This window comes from Amblyomma americanum, chromosome 1 (genome assembly GCF_052857255.1).
Source record: "Amblyomma americanum isolate KBUSLIRL-KWMA chromosome 1, ASM5285725v1, whole genome shotgun sequence".
Lineage (NCBI taxonomy): Eukaryota > Metazoa > Arthropoda > Arachnida > Ixodida > Ixodidae > Amblyomma > Amblyomma americanum.
Genome location: NC_135497.1, coordinates 181,013,521 through 181,035,144, shown reverse-complemented (window position 1 = coordinate 181,035,144; position 21,624 = coordinate 181,013,521). Strand labels below are relative to the sequence as shown.

Below are 21,624 nucleotides of genomic sequence, written 5' to 3'. Positions count from 1 at the left end.
GTCATTAACACAGCTGGAGCCTGTAAGGTGAAAAGGAACCCATCACAAGCATAAACCAACAGGCTGACACACTCGTATACACCTCGGCAAGATTATATTTTAACATTCTACCTATCTGCCAACTCTATGCCTTGTTTTTTCTTGAATATTCTGCCAACACTGTGGCAAGAGGATTAAAAAAAATTTATGCTTACTTCTGGCACATACTAGAGCCTGTGGGTGGCAGGTTGCTAAATGCAGAGGCACGTATAGCCCATGTTTAAAATGTTGTAGTGGGACATGTACTTACTGTGGGGACATTAACACCAATGCTGACCAGCACTTTGGCATGTGTAAAAAAGCAGTCAATGCTGTTGATTATGATTACTGATTAGCCCATGTTTTGCGAGGGTTTTCCAAAGCACACTTTCTGTTCCAAACATGACCTTATCAAAATAACCACTTTTTGAGTGTGAATAAATAGCCACTCCAAAGGGTTTTCATTTTCTAACCTATGCGCCTTGCAACAGCAGTCAGAGAAGAAAGCATTCTCTATTGTGAAGAACTCTTGGAAAGATAAGAAGAAAAGGATGACTATGTAGCTAATTACATAACTTCTCAAAACTAAGCTAAAGATTCATCTAGAATTCAGGAACCTGCTTGATTTTATTTTTTTTTTGTTATAGATACCTCAAGGGCCCTTGGGTGAGGGATTTACATGAGGGGTAAAGCAACAGTCTGCAGCAGCAGTCTGCAGGAGTTCCTTGATAAAAACCAAGAACAAGTTGGTGGAAAAATTTGTAGCTTGCTTTTCCTGCATTGTGTTTCCTTTTGAAAATTCCTTGGTGGAAACATGCCTTGAAAGGCAGTGTGGTCGAGAAAATCAGCTTGTAGGCAGACACGCCTTAACCAAAAAATTGCTAATTTTGACATGCAGCTGTTTGTCATGTGTCCTGGCCTCTATCCAATCTTCTTCGAAAAGGAAAGTTGGTAATCCTTCACCTGACATGTGACTGAACCTATACCAAAAAATTGTCCAGCTTGTTGCATTATAAACCCAACTTCTCCTGCAGTTGTGTTTGGTTTTAGATATGCACTGTATTCATTTATTTATTCATAATACCTTACAAGGGTCAGAAAGGCATTGAGTAAGAGGGACAAGAAGTGACATATGTACAAGAAAAACTAATTAATACAACATGAGATGGAAGGCAAAAAGTGAATAAGCTATTGTATGTGGCAAAACTTAAAGGCAAAAATATACATAGGTACAAGGTATACTTAGTAGCAGCATTAATGCAGGGCATATGACAAATAGGCATCTAAGAGAAAAATACAGTGTTCATATTAGAAGTGTCAGACGTAAAAGTTGTAAGACGCACAGAAAACCAAATCAAAATACAATATCGTGCCACATCAATCTGTCACCATTGTCATATTTCGGACAGTAAGGCGGTTTGGATGGGAAGTCTTGTAAAAAAAATTAATGTTATTCCAATATGCTCATAAATCAATAAAGCAACAAACCGGGCTGTTTCCAAAGCATAATGGATGCTGGCTTTTGAGTTGCTGGAAGGCCTGTTTGTACCCCTCCCTGGTCTGGGAGCTGTGTATGACGAGTGCAAGAGGCACTGCCCCTTCCTTTGTGGCTGTCAGCAGCACCGTTATGGTGCTCCTAGTTTAATTGCATGATGATCGATGTAGAGTCCACGAATATAATGTCACGTGCGGACTCCAGCTGCTGGGCTCGATGCATGATGGGTGTGACGACAAGGACTGCCCAGCTGTCATCTGCCACACTCGTGATGCTGACATCTGTCCCTGCAAAACAAACAAGCGTATCATTGAAGGAGCATGAAAAGAGTGATAAACATGAGGGTTAGCCTCTCCACCTTTTGTGTTTTCTTTATGCCCAATAGCTAGCTTTCGTAACATTTTTATGTACATAGGAGAACTCTCTATTACTCACTATGGATTACGGCAGTGGAGTAAAGTAAAATCTGTATGTTTGACTTCACAAGCTTGCTCGCTATTGTTTTTATAAAACCACAGCACTCTGAACATCAGTTTTTACTCCGCACTGCAACTGGTGTGCATAGTGTTTTGAACAAGAGCTTATCACTAATTTTAGCTAGTCACTAATCCTGATGCAGGTGTTCCTACATACCATATTCCAGCTCTTGTACTGGCAGTACTTTAGAAGATTTTATGCATTGTAAATTTTTATCACAGCATGTTGCCTCTGATAACATATAAGCTTGTTCAAAGGCAGTCTTTTTTATTTGTGCATTGTAAATTTTTATCACAGAATGTTCCCTCTAGTAACACAAGCTTGTTCGAAGACAGTCTTTTTTAATATCTTTGCTTCTTAACAGTGCATTTTCAGAGCAGCTTGATGTTTCATGCAAAATGAATGAATTAATGAATGAGCTGTTTATTTAGAAAGGGAGGCTCAAGGCCATTTGTTGGGGAATTGGGTTGCTATGGAAGGGAAAAGTAGGGGTCTATTGATACATGAATGAAGGACACGGTTGGCTTAGCCACGCTTTACACTGCTTTGTAGAGGCCACTTATCTTAGCATATTTGCCAATATTTTTTGCCAATGCAAAATAAAAAGATATTGTATTGTAATCTCTTGGCGAAAAAACGTTAATAAATAGTTTTGTTTGTCCTTGGAATTCTAGAGCAGGACAAATCTGATATTCCCATATTCCTCTTCTGTCCACCGCAGCAAGCGTAAGCGACAAAGTCTACAATAAATTTGTTCTCACTTACTCAAAGATAATGTTGCTCATGTGTGTAACTCCCACATTGGTCAGGTCTTTGGACAGTGAACAAGGATTAGCACGTTTTCAGCCAGGATGTTTATCACTCTTGTATACCACAGCTCTTGAGTTTCTGGCAGCACTTTATAGATTATTTGCCTAAATCTATTCATTACCTTTATATCATTGAAGTGATCAAATGACTGTATGCATTTTTAAAAATAATCATAGATTGATAAGTGCACGTGATGGAATGCTACCAGCAGCAGTGACTTGCAAAGTCTCCATCTACGCTTACTCTACGCTTACTCTACGCTTACTACGCTTACTCTACGCTTACTACGCTTACTCTACGCTTACTCTACGCTTACTCTACGCTTACTACGCTTACTCTACGCTTACTCCATCTACGCCTGAGTTGGTGCACTGTTTACATGGTTCATTTCCTTTATCATGTCATGCATCAGTTCTCTCGTTGCCTTCAATGCTTTGCAGCTTTCTAACAATGGCTCAACAGTAAATATAAGCCAGTTTGTCAGAATTAGGACTAGTGGGACACAAAGAACCTGCAACTCATGCAGTGCAGCAGCAGTAGGGGCGGTGATAACTTTTTTACAGTAGTCATACGAACAGGTAATCCTTCTACTCAGATACACAGAAGGAAGGAGAAAATGTATAAAAGCGGCTGTATTCAATTTTATGATACTTCTGGCTCTTCAAAATGGGTGATGAAGATGTACTTGAGTGTACACATATGCAGTGTATTGCCCATCTACCATTCATGTATATTTCTCAGACAGCTTAGAGTTACAGTGAGTTGCACTGGGGCCTCATTTCATTTAAGGTGTTTTCTGGTAAATAATAATGAACACACATCATTTTGGTATGACTTCGTAGACTGACAATAACTGAGGTCACTGTGGTAACAGTGCCGCATTTAGAACTTTGTAACATAGTAGTGTAGTATTGAGACTATTTCATGGAAATGCCTCTGTTTATGGCATTTTGTGCTCAAACATGGCACAGGTGTGTCACTACACAGCTTTTACATGTGCAGTGCATTGGCGTACAAGAATAATTTTGAAGTCAGCAATTAACACTGAGCACTTACTGCATTCATATATGCAGCACTGGCAGATGACTTCCGTCGTCTGCCAGTGCCGCATATTTGAGTATGTCAAACCAACTTGCCCAGCAATGCACCCTGCTGAACTTACTCCACACTCTTCTTTGCATGAATGTGGGACTTGCGTTTATTCTACCTTTCTGTTTTCTTCCCTCTCCTTAGCTCTTTTTTTCTATCCTATTGCTCTAATTTGTAACATAAATTTTTTCTTTCAGTGTAAGGGCTTTCACTGAAAATGCACAGCTAATATAGCTTGGAAATGATGGCCCATCTTTTGTTTTCACAATACACTTTCATGAATAAGCACAGTTGCTGGCAATGCGTTAGCTCTGCCTTGCCCGGATGATGAAGAGCTAAATCACTGCAGAGTACAGCACCTGTCCAAAGTGTTTTCCTGAATGTCTTCCCTATCACACAACTGTACATTACTTACATCTCTGATATGTGGTGATGCAAACACTTATGAGGATTGGAAGCAGTAGCAGAAATTAAAAATTTCAAATAGTAATGCTGGAATTTTTCGGAATAGGTAATCCTGCTTACCCTGGGCTAAATACCTGGGCTTGTTTTCCTGCAGCTTTAAAGACGAGTTACCCTGGGGTCCATATTTTTGACTCCGCCATTCCTGGTGCCACCGGTAAACACTCCTTGGTGGTGGGTTGGCCATTGAATTTGCCAGCAGGGTGTGCCCATTTGGTTTTCCAGTGAGAACCCTCTCATGGTCGCTTATTGCTTGAGCTGTCGTCATTCCATCTTCAAAATATTCTTGAAAAGCAGTTTTTGTTTCTTCGCTGGGTCAGAGAAGTCTTAGTGAGTCAGCTGACTGCAGGCTATGGTTGTGTTGCGATACCTTTACAACGGCCTGTAGAGGTGTCTGCCGGCAGAGGAACAGGTCATTTTTCATAGTGTCTCGATTCACTTTTTTAATCTTGATATCCAGCTTCGCTGGGCACAAGGTGTTGCGGTGTGACAATTTGTCACGTGGATTATGCTGGCACCGCCACACCTTGTGGAAGACCATTCTACAAGAACCAAAAGATGCCACAGTCAGTGCACACGTGCATAATGTAGGCCTTATGAGGTTTGCTAATGACCTTAACAAGACAGTCTTTATGTTGTGCAAAGCAGGCAAGCCAAATTATTTGAAATGAATCCAGACACATCAAGGAGTGTAATAACTGAGAAGGCCTCTACAGGGCAAAAAAAAAAAAACATGGCCTAAAAGTATGCATATGGAGCAAATTATGAGCCATTATTTGACATCATACATGATATATGTGTGATATATATGCCTTGTGCCTTTGGGGAGAGCTAAAATTAATAGTGCTCATAAGGCATGCTTATTATGAAAAGTTTTGAGGAATTCTGAAATTTTGAGCCAGGAAGGGATTTCTTGGTCTTCATACTTCAGTACTGTTTCATAGTTCAGTATAAAATGTTATTACAGCCGAAGCTTATTATAATGAACAGGTAAAAATTCATAACGCAGTTTACCAAAATCCTTAAACGAACGAAGTCTACTTTTGGGACAAGCTTAAATATTGGCATATTCTTGCAGACCTTTTCCTATGATGACAATAACGATAGGAAAACTGGGGGTTTCAGCAAGGATTTGCATTTTGAATTTGCAAAGAATGTCAAGCCAGAACAGATGGTGGTAACACACCGAGATAAAAGAGGCTCTGATGGCAGTCAACCTATGTCGCCTGGAGGAAATATTACACTTTATGAAAGGACTGAGCCCAAAAGAGAGGGTTATTTTCATCAAAAAAAACTTCAAAAAAAAGCATAATTCAGTGAGGTCAAAATGACGTTTAGTGACGCAAAGGAAATGCTGCCATTGCTGAAAAATGCCCCATTTGGCCGCCGTAATTTGAGACGGCCGCAAGATGGTCGAATTATGGTGGACATAGTTACAGTAACATAGTCGAATTATGACCACACTGATTTATACGGCTGTTAGCTCACCGCAGTTTGGTAGGCGCTTATTTGAAGTAATAAACTGTTCAGAAACACGGTTGTTTTGAATGTAGAAGCATTGAAACGGCGTTATAATGGTACCTCTTAATTAAGCAGCCTTTTAGAGCCTTAATTATCAGAGCGTAATTTTACACCCGTGTGAGGACTCTAGCTGCGCTCCCGTTTCAAACGCTTCTCTCATGCTAAGAAATTATCAGTCCGCGCGGTCGCGGTTGCTACAGCGCGGATATGGCGGCGTCCGTAGCTGCCGTTTGTTGTCAAGGGCTGCGAGAAGCGAAGCATTCGTGAATGCGCCTCAGTGTTTTCGAAGGACTGCCCGGTTCGCGAGTGTGACTGCCTGGCCAGCGATATATGGTTTGGTGGCTGTGCAAGATTTGCGGCAAAAGGCAGCGCGTGAGCACACTGGTCTGCCTTAAACATGGTATTGTAGGTGCTCCGGCCGTTACTCTGATCCTGTGTTTCAAGGCGCGGTCGGTAGCTGTGAACGTCTGGACACCAATTAGTTCAGTGTTTGCCTCTATTTACACGCTGTCGCTGACCTGATATTCAACTGCGTGAGTGATGAGAGGGTGGCACAAAGAGTTCTCTGCCGGCTGAGCAACATGCTTCCAGAATGTGTTCGGCTTGTCGTTGGGACTGTGCTCATCAGTGTCTGTGTGCATAAGGGCAGTTTCTGAAGACAGCGGTGTCAGCAAGGCAGCGTACATGTGCCGGGTACATCGTCTCGAGCATCGATGAGGTTAGGGAAACAGCAACGAAAAATTGCTGTTGACTTTCTTCAGATGGCTGCATGCAAAGTTCATATTGATGGCTGGTGGCTGTCTTCGGGTGTGTAATAACAAGTCCCTTATGTTCCTACCCTTTTTTGGTCACATGCAAACAGCTATGAATCTCATGGCACATTTATTTGTAGCCCATTAAGCGAGGAAGCCTTGTGCAAATAAAAACAGCATTTGTCTTGTCTATAAAGTAAAACGCACAACGAGTTTTCAGATTACTACAATATGCGGATGTGGGTGACTCGTAGGGCGTCTGCATGTCTATGGTTTTCTTTCGTTGCACACAAACGCAATGGCTTGGCATCTGCATTTTGATAAATGCAGTTGCAAAAGCATTCGTGTAGTGAGATTTTAGTGCAGTTAAATATTCTGAGGTCAAGTTAACCTTGGACTTCCCTTACAATGTGCCTTGTTAAATATTCTGAGGTCAAGTTAACCTTGGACTTCCCCTACAATGTGTCGTGTAGCAGTTGCCTTCACTGCTACACAATAAAAATAAATATGTAATAATTATTTATACCCATCAGTCTGGCTGTAGTCAAGCTGTTTTCACAGTTTTGTTTTACTTCCTCCATCATTTTGATAGAGATGACCAACAAAATATAACTGTTACAGAAGCAGTTTATTTGAGTAGTAGTTAGTATTTTGTAGGTGAAACTTTAATTTGATAATTACAGCCCTGTGATGTCTCGTATTTGAAAGTCTTTTCTCTTGTGTGTATGAAACTTGCATTGCACTCAAGCTCACGCACTAAAGACAGTGTTGATTGCCTTCCAGGTGACGTGTATAATGTGCCTCTTCGATGCATCACTGCTATCCTAGGAAGTCATGTGCTGAGGAATGCTGCTGCAAGGTTCAACATCGTTCACCTCTCAGCTAGAGTGCTTCTCAAGCAAAGAATCATTCTTTGGAAGGGTTGCATCGGATGTCTTCATAGGTGTCGAGCTGTACATATGGAACAGGATTCTTTTCAAAGGCGATCACAACTTGCACTGTGCGACACATTGCATGCATCCGCACTTAGCTGCAGGACTCACTGCCATAGTTTTCACCTGTAGTCATGCTATGATCAGTCTATGTAAAAATTTTTTGTGCTTCAAGTTTCATTGCACACAGCAAGAAAGCTGTTCAAGTCTGATTTTTGTGCTGCTCTTTAAACAGGACCAAATTTTGCTTTCAGTTTGTCACTAGAGTGTGAAATAACAGGCGTGTTTGATGTGTAGACTAGGCTTTTCTCTAATGCTGCAGTTCTTCACGTGACAGGAAGCGTAGAAGAAACTTTAATCCTACCATCTGCAAATTGTCAGGATGTGTGCTTATACACATGCTTTAACGCTACTGAATGTGCATGTTGGTGCCTTAGTGCAGTAAAACAGAGGAAGTCACCAAAATGTTTTTCTCCTGCCAGCAGAGCTTTGAACCAGTACTTCTCTGATTTCTGTTAAAAGTTTGTGCTCCATGACGTGATTACTGCTTCACTGAAATTTCTTGACATGCACGAAACATAGGGATGTGTATGCAGTCATTTATCACATCTTGCTCAGGGCGCAGTCTGATTTTGTAGGCAACTGTTCGATAGGAGGTCCCTAATGTGTCATCTGTGTGTGCTCACAGAGCAAAGCAAGCTTTGTCTCCTGCCATTTCTTTGCCTCTGTGCCTGTTTTCTACTGTTGCTTTTAAATGCTATGTGTAGTGATACAGCAATCCACTAGTTTTCCTCTAAGCAAAAAGTGAGGCAACTCTTTCATGTTTGCCATCTGCCAAACTTGTATGAATGAAAGACAAGGCAGCTGTCTGCTAGTTCGACCAGTTTCGCTGTGTAACGCCCCGCTTTTACCAACCTTGTTGCTGGCACTTTGCTTCTTGGCTGCTGCTAATGCTGTTAGGCGAATTTGACAAAAATTCCAGACAATCTGTTCAACCTATGTTTCTTTGGTAAAACTGGGGCATATACCGCATCACACTTCTTTCACACATTGCAACTTGTCTTGTTACCGGAGAAATCTGCCTCTGTGACCCTGATGTGTGCGGGATTTTACTTTTGCTGTGTGGCAGCAGCAATCGGCTCATTAGTCATTGCCATCACATGTCCTGCAGCAGTCATGAAATTTTCTTTTGTATCAAAAACAATTGTTTGTTACGATACTTTGCAGAAAGGAAGTTTGTTCTACAGCTGACTTGCTCCGAAATTTTGCTTGAGCTTCAAAAGAAAATTGGAAGCAAAGCAATTAATTTTTTTAAAACAAGCTAATATTTCAGGGGGCTCAAATTTTGTGCAATATATCTTGCAGTGCACTCAATTTCCACTAACATATCGCAGTTTTCTCTGCCTTTGTATTACAGCTGATTTGTTTAGTCAATAAAATGCACCAGTTTCACTTACATCTATCCTGATCACCAGTTTATCGTCTAATTTACCCAGTACTCAGGCCTTCCCTTGCGATTAACTGTGCCAGTGCCACCAATGTCTAATCCCACCTCTGTGTAAAGTTATCTATGCATGCGTGGCTGTGCTGATGTTCGGCAAAAAAAAAGATGCAAATGACTAAATGCATGAGAAAATTGCATTCAACCCTTTAGGGCACTTTGTACACAACTGCGTACATTGCGAAATAATTTTTCTCGTGGTTTGCTTTAGTTGTCACTGATTTATTCATTTCAATCCCATTTAGCATCCATCGTCCTCTAAATAGGGTGCTTTTTATGGTTGCAGCACATATTTCTCTGGCAGAATACAACAGCATAGCAACTGCTCCAGTATGTATGTTTGTAAACAATGCCTAGATCAAAAATTGGAATGCTTGTTCTGCTTTGTAGTTGGCATTTCTGTTTTGGTTTTTAATGGTGCGCCAGCTGTCTTCAATTGTAATGAATTGCAGGCTTGTAGTCAAGTCTTCAAGCCACATGGTCTGCTTTTGATCCCCGAAGTGCAAAACTCAGTATTCTTGAAGCTTAAAGGGCCTTGAAAGGCTAAAACGTGTTTTCCTCACCTTGCAGAAGTTTATAGCATGATGGGTGCCTTGAATACTCCACTACACAGCTAAAAAGTGAACCCTATGGCGTGAAGTCTTCACGTAGGGGTCTACATGCACCGTATCGTTGCAATTCCTACTGCTGACTTCTCCTTTTAGCTGTGTATTGTATGGTGCTGTGAGGAAAATTTATTTCATGTTGAACAATCTCCTGTGGTTTATTAATTATCATGAATACATCCTATGTGGTGCACACAATCTCTTGTGGTTTATTAATTATCATGAATACATCTTATGTGGTGCACACATTAAAAAACCTACAGAAAGCCAGTGGCTACCGTTGCTGGCTAGATTGCTTTTTGTGCATCCTGGAGACTTATCTTAATAGTACCCTAACCAGAACACTGCCGCTGTCTGTATTGGTGCCTCCCATATGTTGTCCTGAGGGCGACATCAACATTGAATGTCTTGCCTATTTTCTGTCTAATCTTACGCTTTTGTTTTTCCTGCCATGTTCCTGCCTCTATTGCTGCAATATTTGGCTGTATTAAATTCAAAAAAGCAGTTACCAATTTTGTGTGTTCCCCCACTCTTCTTTGTATACTTCCGGGCCTTCAGAGTATGGAAATAAATTAATTTCCTCCTTGTCTGTAGTGCTCCTAAGTTTACTGTCATGTTTTTGTTCTCCTTCAGCTCTTCGGCTCATGGTGCCACTTAGTTGTCTCTTTAAATACTGCGTGCAAGACCAACCGGAATGCTTGGCCCCAAAACACATGTTCGGGCTTTGTGTGACATTTACTAGGCAATGAGTGTGCATACATGAACATTAAATTAAGTTTCTTGCATCATACAAATAAAGCTGCCGCGGTGGCTCAGTGGTTATGGTGGTTGGCTGCTGACCCGAAAGACGCAGGTTCAATCCCGGCCGCAGCGGTAGAGGCCCGTGTACTGTGCGATGACAGTTCACGGCAAAGAACCCGAGAGGGTCGAAATTATCGAGAGCTCTCTTCTACTACAGCATCTCTCATAGCTTGAGTCGCTTTGGGATCATAAACCCCATAAAACAAAGCAAATAAAGCAAGTATCTTGCACATTGCATGTGTCTTACTGTAATATGGTGTCACCACCGATATTTACTCTCTACCTCTATGTTCCTCCCCTGCCCCTTTGTGGAATAACAGGTGAAGGAACTTTTCCTTATCCGACCTCTCCACCTTTTCTGGCATATATCTTTCTCTCTTACTTGGAAGCTTGCTGTACTGTACTTGATCAGGCATCTAAAGGAGCTGCTTGATTTTATGGTAGGTGCATAACTGTTATTCTACAACGAAGAAACTTCAAGACGCTGCCTGACTCGTGTTGCTTGTGTGGACAGCAAGGGAGGTGAGGCCGCCTGTAAGTGCTCAAGAAAATAATTTTGCCCCACCTCACAGAATGTTGTGCTTACTTGCATCGCACATACAGTTTAGCTGCTTCTGTGTGGTGGTCGTGAGTGTTACGCATTCACTTGAACAAGTAGAAAAATTTATGCCTTTCTAGGAAGGGAAAAACAAGCAAAATTGCTGACAGCATTTGTAATTTTTATGAAGTAATATATGTGCCATTTACATCACATAAGTGCATGCGTGCAGGCTTGCGAAGCAAAATATGAGTACATCACTGAATTTTGTGAGGGTACGCTCTATTCAAATTATGTTGTGTGTGTGTGGGGGGAAGGAGTTTTCACTTTGTTTTATGTTTTGTTATTAATGCCAGAAAAGAATCTTTTTCCCCGGCTTTGCACATTTAAGTTGATAATAAGGGATGCGCACTCGGTGTGTTCTTGACGAGATTTACTCCGATATTCCGCGCTTTGCAGTTTCGTTTCGTGCGCGGGTGCATGCAAACATGACTAACAACAGAGTCTGGTGCAACGCGTTGCCTAAAATGTGCACATCGGCTTGCCTTGCCAAGCATGCATTTCAGCACTAAACACATCTTGGAGGCCTTCCAAGCGCACACAGATACAACTCCGCTGCACCCCGCTCTCTGTTAAAGGCGATACGTAGCGATTAAAAGCTTTAGCACCTTTGCTGACCCGACGGTAGCCGACGCGGCGCCTAGGAAACAGTGGGTTTCCGCAGCGTTTACAACGCTAAGTATGCGAGCGTTGTCCTCAGACAGGGACTGCTGGCCTGCACGTATTTAGGCGCCTTTTCAGCAGTGGCGGCACCACTCTAAAAATATAGCTCTCGTTGCTTCCTTTCCTGGCCCGGACGAGACGACTTTTCCCCCAGAAAACTGCCTTAACATTCCTGCATTCAACTGTGGCTGGTAAGCAAATGTGCGAAGCTGTCGTCGATCGTTATAAGGAGCAATGCCACAAAGGCATCATGCCGGCCAAAGCTTTCACTTTCCGCTCCCATTCGGCACGTATGCCATTACGAATACCCTGGCCCCGTTCCTGATGTTCGCCAGCTTCTCTGGGCAACAGTACGCACGCGTGTGGCGCCGCTCGTGACTTGCGGGTACGCCATCAGTTCATCTCGACTGAAAAGTCGTCTAGGCTGCGCCCTCGCTCGCACCGCCGCATCGAACTAGATGAATCCTTTGACAACCGACGTGCGAGTCTTTCGCACTGAGTAGCCTAAGTCGGTCTGCCCTTAGCTGCTGCCGGACATCCGACATGATACTCAAGAGGCTGCAACATATTTCACTCCTTCGCACTGCCCCTCGACGCGTATGCACCGAAGATTGCAACGCAGAGGCCCAGCGCAAGCTCCCGAAGCGGCGTTCTGTTCCGTACTTGGCGCCAATAGTAGCAGACGACGGTATTTATTTCTAGATCAGTTTTTTACTTTTTTTTTCTCTTCACGTAATCAGATTCTGTGGGTACGTAACCTGGCACCGCCTTGATGGTTACGTCACGCCTACGTCACAATTTGAACAAAATGGCGAAATGTCAAGAACAGGGCCCCGGCTATCTGCGTGATGCGACTTGGATAACCTTGGCCATGCCATGGCTAAATAGAAAAAACTTTGTCGCAACCAGATGGCGCCACTGCAGCCTACGCTATCGTTGCGTTCAGGTTGGCTTACGATAAACTAAAAGTGGTCGTGCGACCTCATCTGTTACCTCCCGCTAAATGCTTGCGTATAGCGTACGGAAGCGCTCATACGCTATACTAAATGTCTCTATTGTCGAGAGTCTCCATGCCCGTTTTTACCTCTTTCTCACTCAAAGCTTGCTGCGCTACAGCACTGTAGGATCGACGAGCCTCGTCCCCCACCTGACACTGCTCTGCACCTGGGTGCCCTGCCGGCCGCGACCGGAGCGCTTCTACCTGCTTTTCTAGCTAGGTCCGCTTTTCCCGCTCCTCTTTCATCTCGCCCACAATTCGCTTCAGTAGGGCGGCATTATCCACCCTTTTTAAGCGACTCGGTGACATGAGTTTCCAGCTTAATCCGTGCCTCTCGTTCTAGCTTCAGGTCTCCGCTGAGTTCCTTAAACCTAGCTGCCCATTCCCCTTTCAACACCTTAACAGTGTCCTCAAACTGCTTGCATAACTTGCACGCGAAGCTAGCCTCATCTGCCTCGGCTAAGCTCCTGAACTCAGTCTCATCTAAATAGCACTGACGGGCGCACTACTGGCACTGCACTAACTCCCCGTCCACCTTAACTTTCCTAGCTTGCCGACCCATCGTCCGGCCGACAACGCCTTGTAAAAACCCGCCGAAATTCCTATGTAGAAAACCCTCGGCACTACGCAACGTAAAAGCCCGCCAAAAATTATTCTCACACCTTCGCTGTCCTTCCTACCCTTAACTCTGTCTAAAACTACCGCCCGACAGCATGTATACAAGCGCAAATACCAAAAGCACTTAGCTTCGGACGTAGTCGCTGGAGCTCCCAGAAATGCGTCCACGGCTGCGTTTTTATGGAGGAAAAACGCTAAGGCGCCCGTGTGCTGTGCGATGTCAGTGCACGTTAAAGATCCCCAGGTGGTCGAAATTATTCGGGAGCCCTCCACTACGGCACCTCTTCCTTTCTTCTTTCACTCCCTCCTTTACCCTTCCCTTGCGGCGCGGTTCAGGTGTCCAACGATATATGAGACAGATACTGCGCCACTTCCTTTCCCCCCAAAACCAATTATTATTACTCCTACGGCCATCTTGTCTAAGGTGAAAATAGGCGAGGGGAGAATAGGCGCCCCTCAAGGCAGAGCGGCGGCGAGTACAGCAACAGACGGCAGATTCGCGGAGATGCATGTACTCGTGTGCCGCTGGCCAAAACGAGTAAACAAATAAACAGAATAAAACGCAGACAGGGCAGGACGCTTCCCTGGAGCCTCTTCGGCAGGAATAGTCAATGCGGAACCAGCGGCGCAGTTAGCTTCAGTAGAGAAACGTGCACTGAGCATGCAAACACAAACACAAAATAAAATAAAAAGGCGACAAAACATCCGAGTTTGGGAGAGTGTCGTGCGGGGGGGGTGAATGGCCGGAGCATTTACGCAAGGGTTCTTCAACTGCACCCCTCTCGGCAAAGTGGTCAAACTGGGTGGGGTGGAGGTAAAGATGCGCTTTTTTATCCCGCGCACGCTGTCAATAACGTGGGGAATTCCGAGAAAAATCTAGAGAAAATGTGTCCCCAACCGGACATGACGTCACGTACCATGAAGTCACGTGACCATGGCGTTACAGGCGTGACGTCTTTTTTTGACCAATCAGCGTTTCCAGCCTACCGACCCGCAAACGCTTGACGATGAAGATGGGCCGCGTCGAAATGGAGTGGGGAAACAGGTTTCCTCACGATGCGGTGCTCCAGCGAGGGCTTGGCCCAGCGGGATGTTATTCAGATCGAAAATGTCCGAAAAGATTCGAGAAGGGCTCGAAGCTGTGCAGTTTGGGCGGGACGCAGGTTGGAGGGCATCATGGTCGCGAAGGCGTCTGTAGAAAGAAAGGTACTCTGGGGATGGCCTGCGTGATTTTGCAGCGACTTGGCACAGTTCGAGGGGGGAGATGGTAGCAACGCAAATGCCGGATGGAAGAACTTGAGGAGATAAGCCGAAGTTGAGGAACGGGAGAGGCAGTGTGTTCGCCTGGACAGAGGCGATGGTATAGAGAAGAGCAACGTTGCGGGTCAGCAGATCCATACTAGGTACAACGAGGTAGTCGCCATCGGGAACGGGGGGGAGAGGGTGTCAGTGCAACGAAGGACGCGGATTGAGATGGTTTATGGGGGTTTAACGTCCCAAAGCGACTCAGGCTATGAGAAACGCCTTAGTGAAGGGCTCCGAAAATTCGACCGCCGCGGCCGGGATCGAACCCGGGCCAGCAGCCGAGCGCCATAACCACTCAGCCACCTAGGCGGCTTGAGAGGGCAGGGGAGCACAGTCTGCATTGAACAGGCGGAGAGGGATCGACGCGCTCGGAACGGAGTTGTGGGAGCTCTAGTTGTAGAACACCCTGCGAGCAGTCATTCAGAGCTGAATGGTTAAAGAGGAAATCCATGCCGAGAATGAGGTCATGGGCGCATGCGGGCAAAACGGTGAACTGAACCGGGGTACTGTGGGCGGCAACAGTGATGCGAGCAATGCATAGCCCGTCCACGGCAGGTGTGCCTCCATCCGCCACACGCACTAGGGACGTTGCAGACGTGAGCACTTTGCGGAGGTGACGGCGAAGGGCACAGCTCATCACAGATACATGTGCACCGGTATCAATGAGGGCGCGCACAGGAAAACCGTCGACTGTGACGTCCAGTAAGTTCGGTCGGGTGGTCAGTAGGGGATATCTGATCGGGGTCATTGATGCAGCATCACCTCCGGGAGCTGCATCAGCTAGTTTTCCAGAGTAGAGCGGACGTAGGGGGCAGTGGCCGAAAGACAGGGTAACTGCGGTGAGCGACAGCGAGCGGGAATTCCGGGAGGGAGCAGACTGATCGGGCTGGGAGGGGGGCGAGAAGCGGCGCTGAGGGTCAGGTCGGTAATTGAAGGCAGCGCGCGGAGGCGACGACCAAGAGCTGCGGCAATGTCGAGAGATAAGAGGTCTCCTCGATTTGGCTGCACTTTCCGCACTAGTTCACAAAAGTGCCGTGTCAGTGTAGTGCCAGTTCCTGCGGCGCGAGTGTAGCCCGACACTAGTGGTGTAGGTGCAGCGGCCAAATCGAGTGCAAAAGTGCAGAAACTTTCGTCCTGCTGCGGCCATGTACGTGTTTGGTGTTTGTCGAGTGTTTTCACATATGCGCGAGATTGTGCTAGCTGCATTGTATGCTGTGTATTTGCTCCAAATGGCACATCTCGTGGAGCGGCTATGAACTTTGTTAATTCCAAAAGTGGTGAAGAATTTGACACGTTCTTTCCGTTGCGTTGTTTAAAGGGGCGCAGGACGGTCGACCGTCGCTGATTCAACGGGTACTTCGAAGAGGCAACAATAATTAGACAGGTTATTCAGACTACCGCTCGAAACGATCTTTTACATCCATACGCGTGATTCAGGCTGCTTCCGTCCAATCGAAAAGTGACTACGGTTGTCCGCCAAGAGTTGCCTGATCTATATTTGAACTCAATCGCGTTCACTTTCGGCGGACGGTGACGGCGACGTGACTGTCAGAGGCTAAGTGGCAGGGGAAGGTGTGGGCTGACGGCGACCTCAAGCCCAGTCGCTGTCGTAAGCGGAGGTACTGATGTCGCAGCGAGCCACAAACGTTGCGATCGCCCACGTATTATAAAACATCTCACAATCTGCCTCTTATGGAAGCGCTCCATCGTGGCTGCGTCTATAATATTAATTGCACACAAAAGAGAAATGGTGTAAGCAACGTGCGAGGCTGGACAGAAAGATGCGAACCCATACGCAGTACGTACTTCCGTACGTGCGCCATGCTAGCCAGTCGCTTACGCGCGTACAGACACACGCACGCTACACACACTCATTTCGCTGTTTGGTGAGGGCACGGCGCAGATGCCGCGTCTTTCACGGGTACGCGGCCGTCTCAAACATGGTCTCAATGCCGCTCACAAAACAAGCGGCCCGCGGAGCCGTGTGCTACGGAGCGCGCCAAGCACCTTGCACTACTTGCACGAGAAGAGAACTCGCCGGGAGGCTAGTGCAGCAGTGCAGAAGAACTCGTGCAGCACGAGGCCAAATCGTGAGCCGAAGTGCAGGTGGCACTAGCTGCACTGTCAAATCGAGTGCGAGAGTGTCGCACTTCCTGAACTGGTGCAGAAAGTGCAGCCAAATCGAGGAGACCTAAGTAGAACGCGGGAACAGCGAAAGCAGACGACTCGGTCGTCAGCCGTTCGCCATTCCGCCGGATTGCGGTAACGGGACGTGTAGTAGGTTGGGCGGAAAGCAGGGGAAGGAGGCTGGCGGACGGGTGGGCGGTCAATGGAACACACCTGGGGGGAAAGATCCAGGTTTGCAGTTCCTGCTTGACGACAGCCTGAATAAGCGACACAACGGGCAGGGTAGTATCAGGGACGGATGGTGGGGATATGACAGGTGCGAGGGCCTCCAGTTCACGTCGGACGATCCGGGTGACTGAAAACTAAACATTTTGACAGATTTGCCTGTCTGGTTGGGTTTGAAGACTTATAATAAACTGCACATCTACAACCAAACTTTTAACTTTAACCCAACATTTGAAGCCGACTCAGCTCCATCATGGCAGAGTGAGGGCAGTAGCTAGCATCTTTTAAGTATGGGGGGGGGGGGGGGGGGGGGGGGGGGGGGGGGGTAAAAAGAACAGCTGTGTCCCAATGGCGCGGGGCAGGGGAGGGGGTTTTAGGCTGTTAGTCACGCTGGGGCACTGCAGGGAGGTTGAAGAGGGAAGTCCTGGGCATGTACTGGGGGCAGGTTTCCTTTTGTGCAGTTGCAGGTTGCGGTTTCCCGAGGATTCCAGAGTGGAGTTCTCTTGTGGAGTTCTCGGAATGTTCGGCTACTGGATTGCCCTCTCGCGAATTTGCGTACATCGTTTCTTATGTTGCCGAATTTTTGGTTTTGCCGATGTAGCTTGCGTCGCAGTTGGCGCATGGAATTTGGTAGACAATGCCTTGGGCTTTCTCTCGGCGGCCGATCTTTGGGAACAGGTAGGCAAAGCGCAACAGTGTTTGTCGGCTTGTGCTCAACCTGGAGACCCATTTTTTCAGGATTCGGGCGTCGGGCGATGGTCTCGCTCACACATTTGTGTGTGTGTGCGCGTGCGTGTGTGTAAGGGGGGGGGGGGGTCAATGATGCAGTCTGGCCACACTGGGTTTTACCCTTTTGTCTGGCAAAACTGGGAATTTTGCAGTCTGGCAACACTGGATTAGCAGACGACGGGTACATCTCACGAAACCCTACCCTCGTGCACAATGCTGAGCAGTGAACATTAATAGCTTTCAACACATTCCTCCATTCGGCAAAGGCATCGAGCTCTGAAAAGGAAGCTTTCAGGCATTGTCCCGCTTCTAATCTGCTGTTGAACAAGCAATGCTGTTCACAGATAGTGTTAGACGGTGAACTGACTGAATAAATATGAACGCGCACGTAGCTGACCGCGGTTTGTTGATACATTCGAGCGGATGCGGGTGGTCTGAAGGAGATGAGTAAATCAGCTGGTTGAACCAAACATCTTCCAGTACCAGCACGTTCTATGCGCACTCACACGAAGCTTTTGTGCCGTCCAACAGCTCGTTAACCACAGCGAGACGCGGAGAAGCGTCTTGCAGCCGGGCACCAGCGCGCCGGCAGCCGTCGGAACGAGAAGGCCCAAAGGCCGGTCACATGATCAAAAATTGCGGCGCCGGTGCTCTCGCGCTGCGAAGCGTCGATACTACTTCAAGGACTGGGTGCTAATCTGCATCGGCTTTCTACTGCAGTCAACGTACTGCTTTCATGCAAGGCCTTGATTTACCACGCATGCCAGCTATTTCACGAAAGTGAAAGTGCTTAGGATTTGGCAAGTGCGAGATGCAGGAACTAGTTAACGCCGTATTGAACCCAAACAGCTGGCCCCATATGTCCATACTAATCGAATAGCAAGCATTTTTTGCAAACTCAAAAACCTCCAACATTTACATTTGGCGAAACTTCTGCCAATGCATTGCTTTTAGTGCAGCACAGCGCAGAAAATTACTGTTTAAATGGCACAGCTACCCTACTACGCATCCAGCCACTCAACCCGGTTTCAATCTTAATCTCGCCGATGAGAAAACTCATGGCACGAAACGGAGAAGGTGCGGATACGACCGCCGAACACAGAGACAGAGATGCGGTACCCTATGGCTTGGCGAACAGCGCGCTGCTGCAACGAAGGTCAGGGCCAGACCAGCTGAGGTTATGCTCTACGTAATGAACATTTTCCTTGAAGAACCTTGGAATGCAATATGACCCCCCCCCCCCCCCCCCTTATCACCATAATCAGCTTACAGCCTAAGGGCACTGTTCACCATAACTGCCCTGCGCGAGCTGCGGCCACCTTACTCCCGCAAACCCCCAACCTCATCTGCCCACCTGCTTCACTGCAACCCTTATTACATTCACGTGCTCTTCATTGAACTAAAACTTAATTGGTTTTTCTGTTCGCATTACATGCAGAAATCGCAGCACTCATACCCTAGTGGCACTGTGCTCTCCTTACTCTGGGGGTAAAGGAAAATGGAGGAGCACAGTTCCTTCGACAGATCGGCAATTTGTTCCGCTCTGTAGGGTGAAGCCACGCTGGGGCACTTTTTTGCAACTTAACGTCCAGCAATGCAAGGCCATTTGAAGCAAGGTATATCCCCTAAAGGGCTCAGCAGGGCTTGCAGAGCTTCCAAAACATATGCCCCAGTGGGATGCCAGGCCAGTGGACACTTGTACCCCTCACTTAAGAAGCAATGTGCTTTGCACACTCTCCCAGGAACGTTACTGCCCCAACCAACCACCTGTACACAGATGTTTTCAAGGCTCCCAAGCATTGCAGCAGTTAGAAACCAAAGCACACATCTGGATGTCAATACTGATAATATAAACATGCACTTCTCCAGTAAGCCAGGGTGATCTGCAGATTAGCACACGGGGGCTTGAGACACCATTCCAGAAAATGTTCCACAGGCTAAGCTGTTGTATAGCATAGCCTTCCTGGAAACATTTTTATTTGTGATAAACTAAGAAAGCAAACATTTTATACAAAAATAGATATATTCCAACTGTTCCAGTTATCACATGGTCTGCATTGCAAAATTCTATACAAAAGTCCAAAGCATCAAGTGAACAACCCCCCCACCCCACCCATTTCCCTTCTCTTTATATATAATATATATATCACAGACAATGTGTCACAACAGTTTGTAGAAAAATTGGAGAGAAAGCACTCATCCCCAAGTAGGTTTCATTTGTTGGCAACAATTCACTGCTTGACCAAAGCAGTCAACAGCACACCTTCGAACAAAAATACAAAACTGGCAACGCACATTACAAATATTGCCATTAAAAGTGCTCAATGAATGGATGCCACTGACTGCAGCCGAAGCAGCCCCAGGAACCTAAACATGCTTCCGTTTATCCACAAGGACTAGTTGGCTCCCAACGTAACTGCACTCAGCTGCAACAGGCCTGAATTCTCTTCAAAGAGTACAGAGTCAAAACTCACACAGATCTAAAAAGTTTAAAGGAGCTCTGAAACACCTTCCGAGGATAGCACACTAACGCACTCAATCACTACATTCCCCTGTCGTGAACACCTGAGCTAAATAATACACTTCTAAATGCAGCGTAGAACATACAATTGCGAGTGACAGTCAGTCTTTTCCGGCGACTTTTTCATGCACCCTCCTGTCGCACACTCCTGAGTAATTCTGTTCAGAGATGGCTATTGGTTGGACTCTTTACGGAATAATACAGCAACCCTGGCTGGCCAGTCAGCAGCATTGCTCCGGTGAGAAGAGGAAAAAGCGCTAAGACGCTGAAATTCAAATTGACCACAGAAAACTAATTCTACAAAACGCGTTTAGAAAACTTGCTTGGGGATATTCGTGGAGTCCTTTAAAGAGGCTCCAAAAGGGGCTCTCAATAAAAGTGCGGCATTCATGGGATGTTAAAAATGCCGCTTCATAAAAATCCTCCAGCAATTTTTTTTATGTTTTTAGAAGCTGAGTAATCTATTGTCAAAATTTGAACTTCAGAGTCTTCATGCCTTTCCCTCTCCTCTCACCTCTTTTTGCATGCTCAAAACGTCGGCGCTCTTCCTCCATCAGATACCTCCACGTGGGAGAATACCACTGGGGGGGTGCTGACCTGGTGAGCGGATGACTGGGTGCGGCCATGGTAGCTGCGTGATGCCTGAAATAATCTAACCAATACCCATCTCTGAACAGGATTAGGCAGCAGCGTGTGATGGAGGAGAGAGCAAGCGAGCATAAAAAAGTCCCCGGAAAGGACTCAACTTTCATGCGCAATTGAGGGTTCTCTGCTGCATTTAGAGAAGTTTATATTTGGTTCAGGTGTTCATCACGAGGGCATGTAGTGTTCGAGACAGTTTGTGCACTCTCCTCAGGAGGAGTTTCAGAGCTGCTTTAACATCCCTGCGATACCACAAATTTAAGAGGCACCTTCAGGGCCCCTTAAAAAATAGTGTACAGGATCGCGCAGCAAAGCCTTTCGTGGACATTTAATTGGAAAGCTGGCGCAATGAAAACAAAGCATGCATGCTTCAAAAACACCTCTTGCCACTTGTTCAAAAACACTGAAATTGGCACTGAATGCTTGCTCCAGCATTACAATTTTTCACAGTCAAAAAAAAAATTAGAACACTTAAAATGGAACAAGGGCCCTCCCCCCTAAAGTACATTATCACAGCTCCATTGTCTTCACTGCAAGGTTCCAGTGGTGGCTTCTTTTAGAGAGGAGGGATGAAAATGTTTCTACACCACTGCACTGTCATTCAGTCCACAGAGTCCTGAAAAAGAAAGGGTGGGAGGCCCAGTGTTACACAAGCCTCCACTATTGATTAGCAACAACCCCCTCAAGAAGCTATACACATATATTACAAGAATGGCTCAACTATTCATACTGCATG

At 46.0% G+C, this 21,624-nt stretch overlaps 2 protein-coding genes and 1 long non-coding RNA gene across 7 annotated transcripts in view; 1 reads left to right on the top strand and 2 right to left on the bottom strand.

Annotated features, from left to right (window-relative positions):
• Positions 1–40: 40 nt before the first annotated feature.
• Positions 41–5,776, bottom strand: LOC144114289 (uncharacterized). The gene is made up of 3 exons (XM_077647920.1): positions 5,538–5,776; positions 4,415–4,893; positions 41–1,800 (listed from the first exon to the last, which is right to left on the bottom strand). The coding sequence occupies exons 2-3, from the start codon at positions 4,617–4,619 to the stop codon at positions 1,655–1,657; spliced, it is 351 nt and encodes a 116-aa protein (XP_077504046.1). The 5' UTR covers positions 4,620–4,893; positions 5,538–5,776; the 3' UTR covers positions 41–1,654.
• A 279-nt stretch (positions 5,777–6,055) lies between these two features.
• LOC144114290 (uncharacterized) lies at positions 6,056–10,251 on the top strand. Its single transcript, XR_013310996.1, has 2 exons — positions 6,056–6,590; positions 7,408–10,251. It is a non-coding gene; the product is annotated as an uncharacterized LOC144114290 (long non-coding RNA).
• Positions 10,252–19,641: 9,390 nt separating this feature from the next.
• LOC144114287 (serine/threonine-protein phosphatase 4 regulatory subunit 1-like) overlaps positions 19,642–21,624 on the bottom strand; it is an 88,746-nt gene continuing 86,763 nt past the window's right edge. For all 5 annotated transcript variants that reach the window (XM_077647916.1, XM_077647914.1, XM_077647917.1 and 2 more), the window contains one exon: positions 19,642–21,504. In XM_077647916.1, coding sequence (XP_077504042.1) covers positions 21,490–21,504 — 15 coding nt within the window. In that variant the 3' untranslated portion in view covers positions 19,642–21,489. The remainder of the gene's footprint in view (positions 21,505–21,624) is intronic.

Bases quoted from the DNA above. Each gene is read 5' to 3' on its own strand.
- LOC144114289 (XM_077647920.1), bottom strand. From the start codon at position 4,619: ATGACGACAGCTCAAGCAATAAGCGACCATGAGAGGGTTCTCACTGGA. The intron at 1,801-4,414 runs GTAAGCAGGATT...TTTGTTTTGCAG, and splicing joins GCCCAGGTATTTAGCCCAGG to GGACAGATGTCAGCATCACG.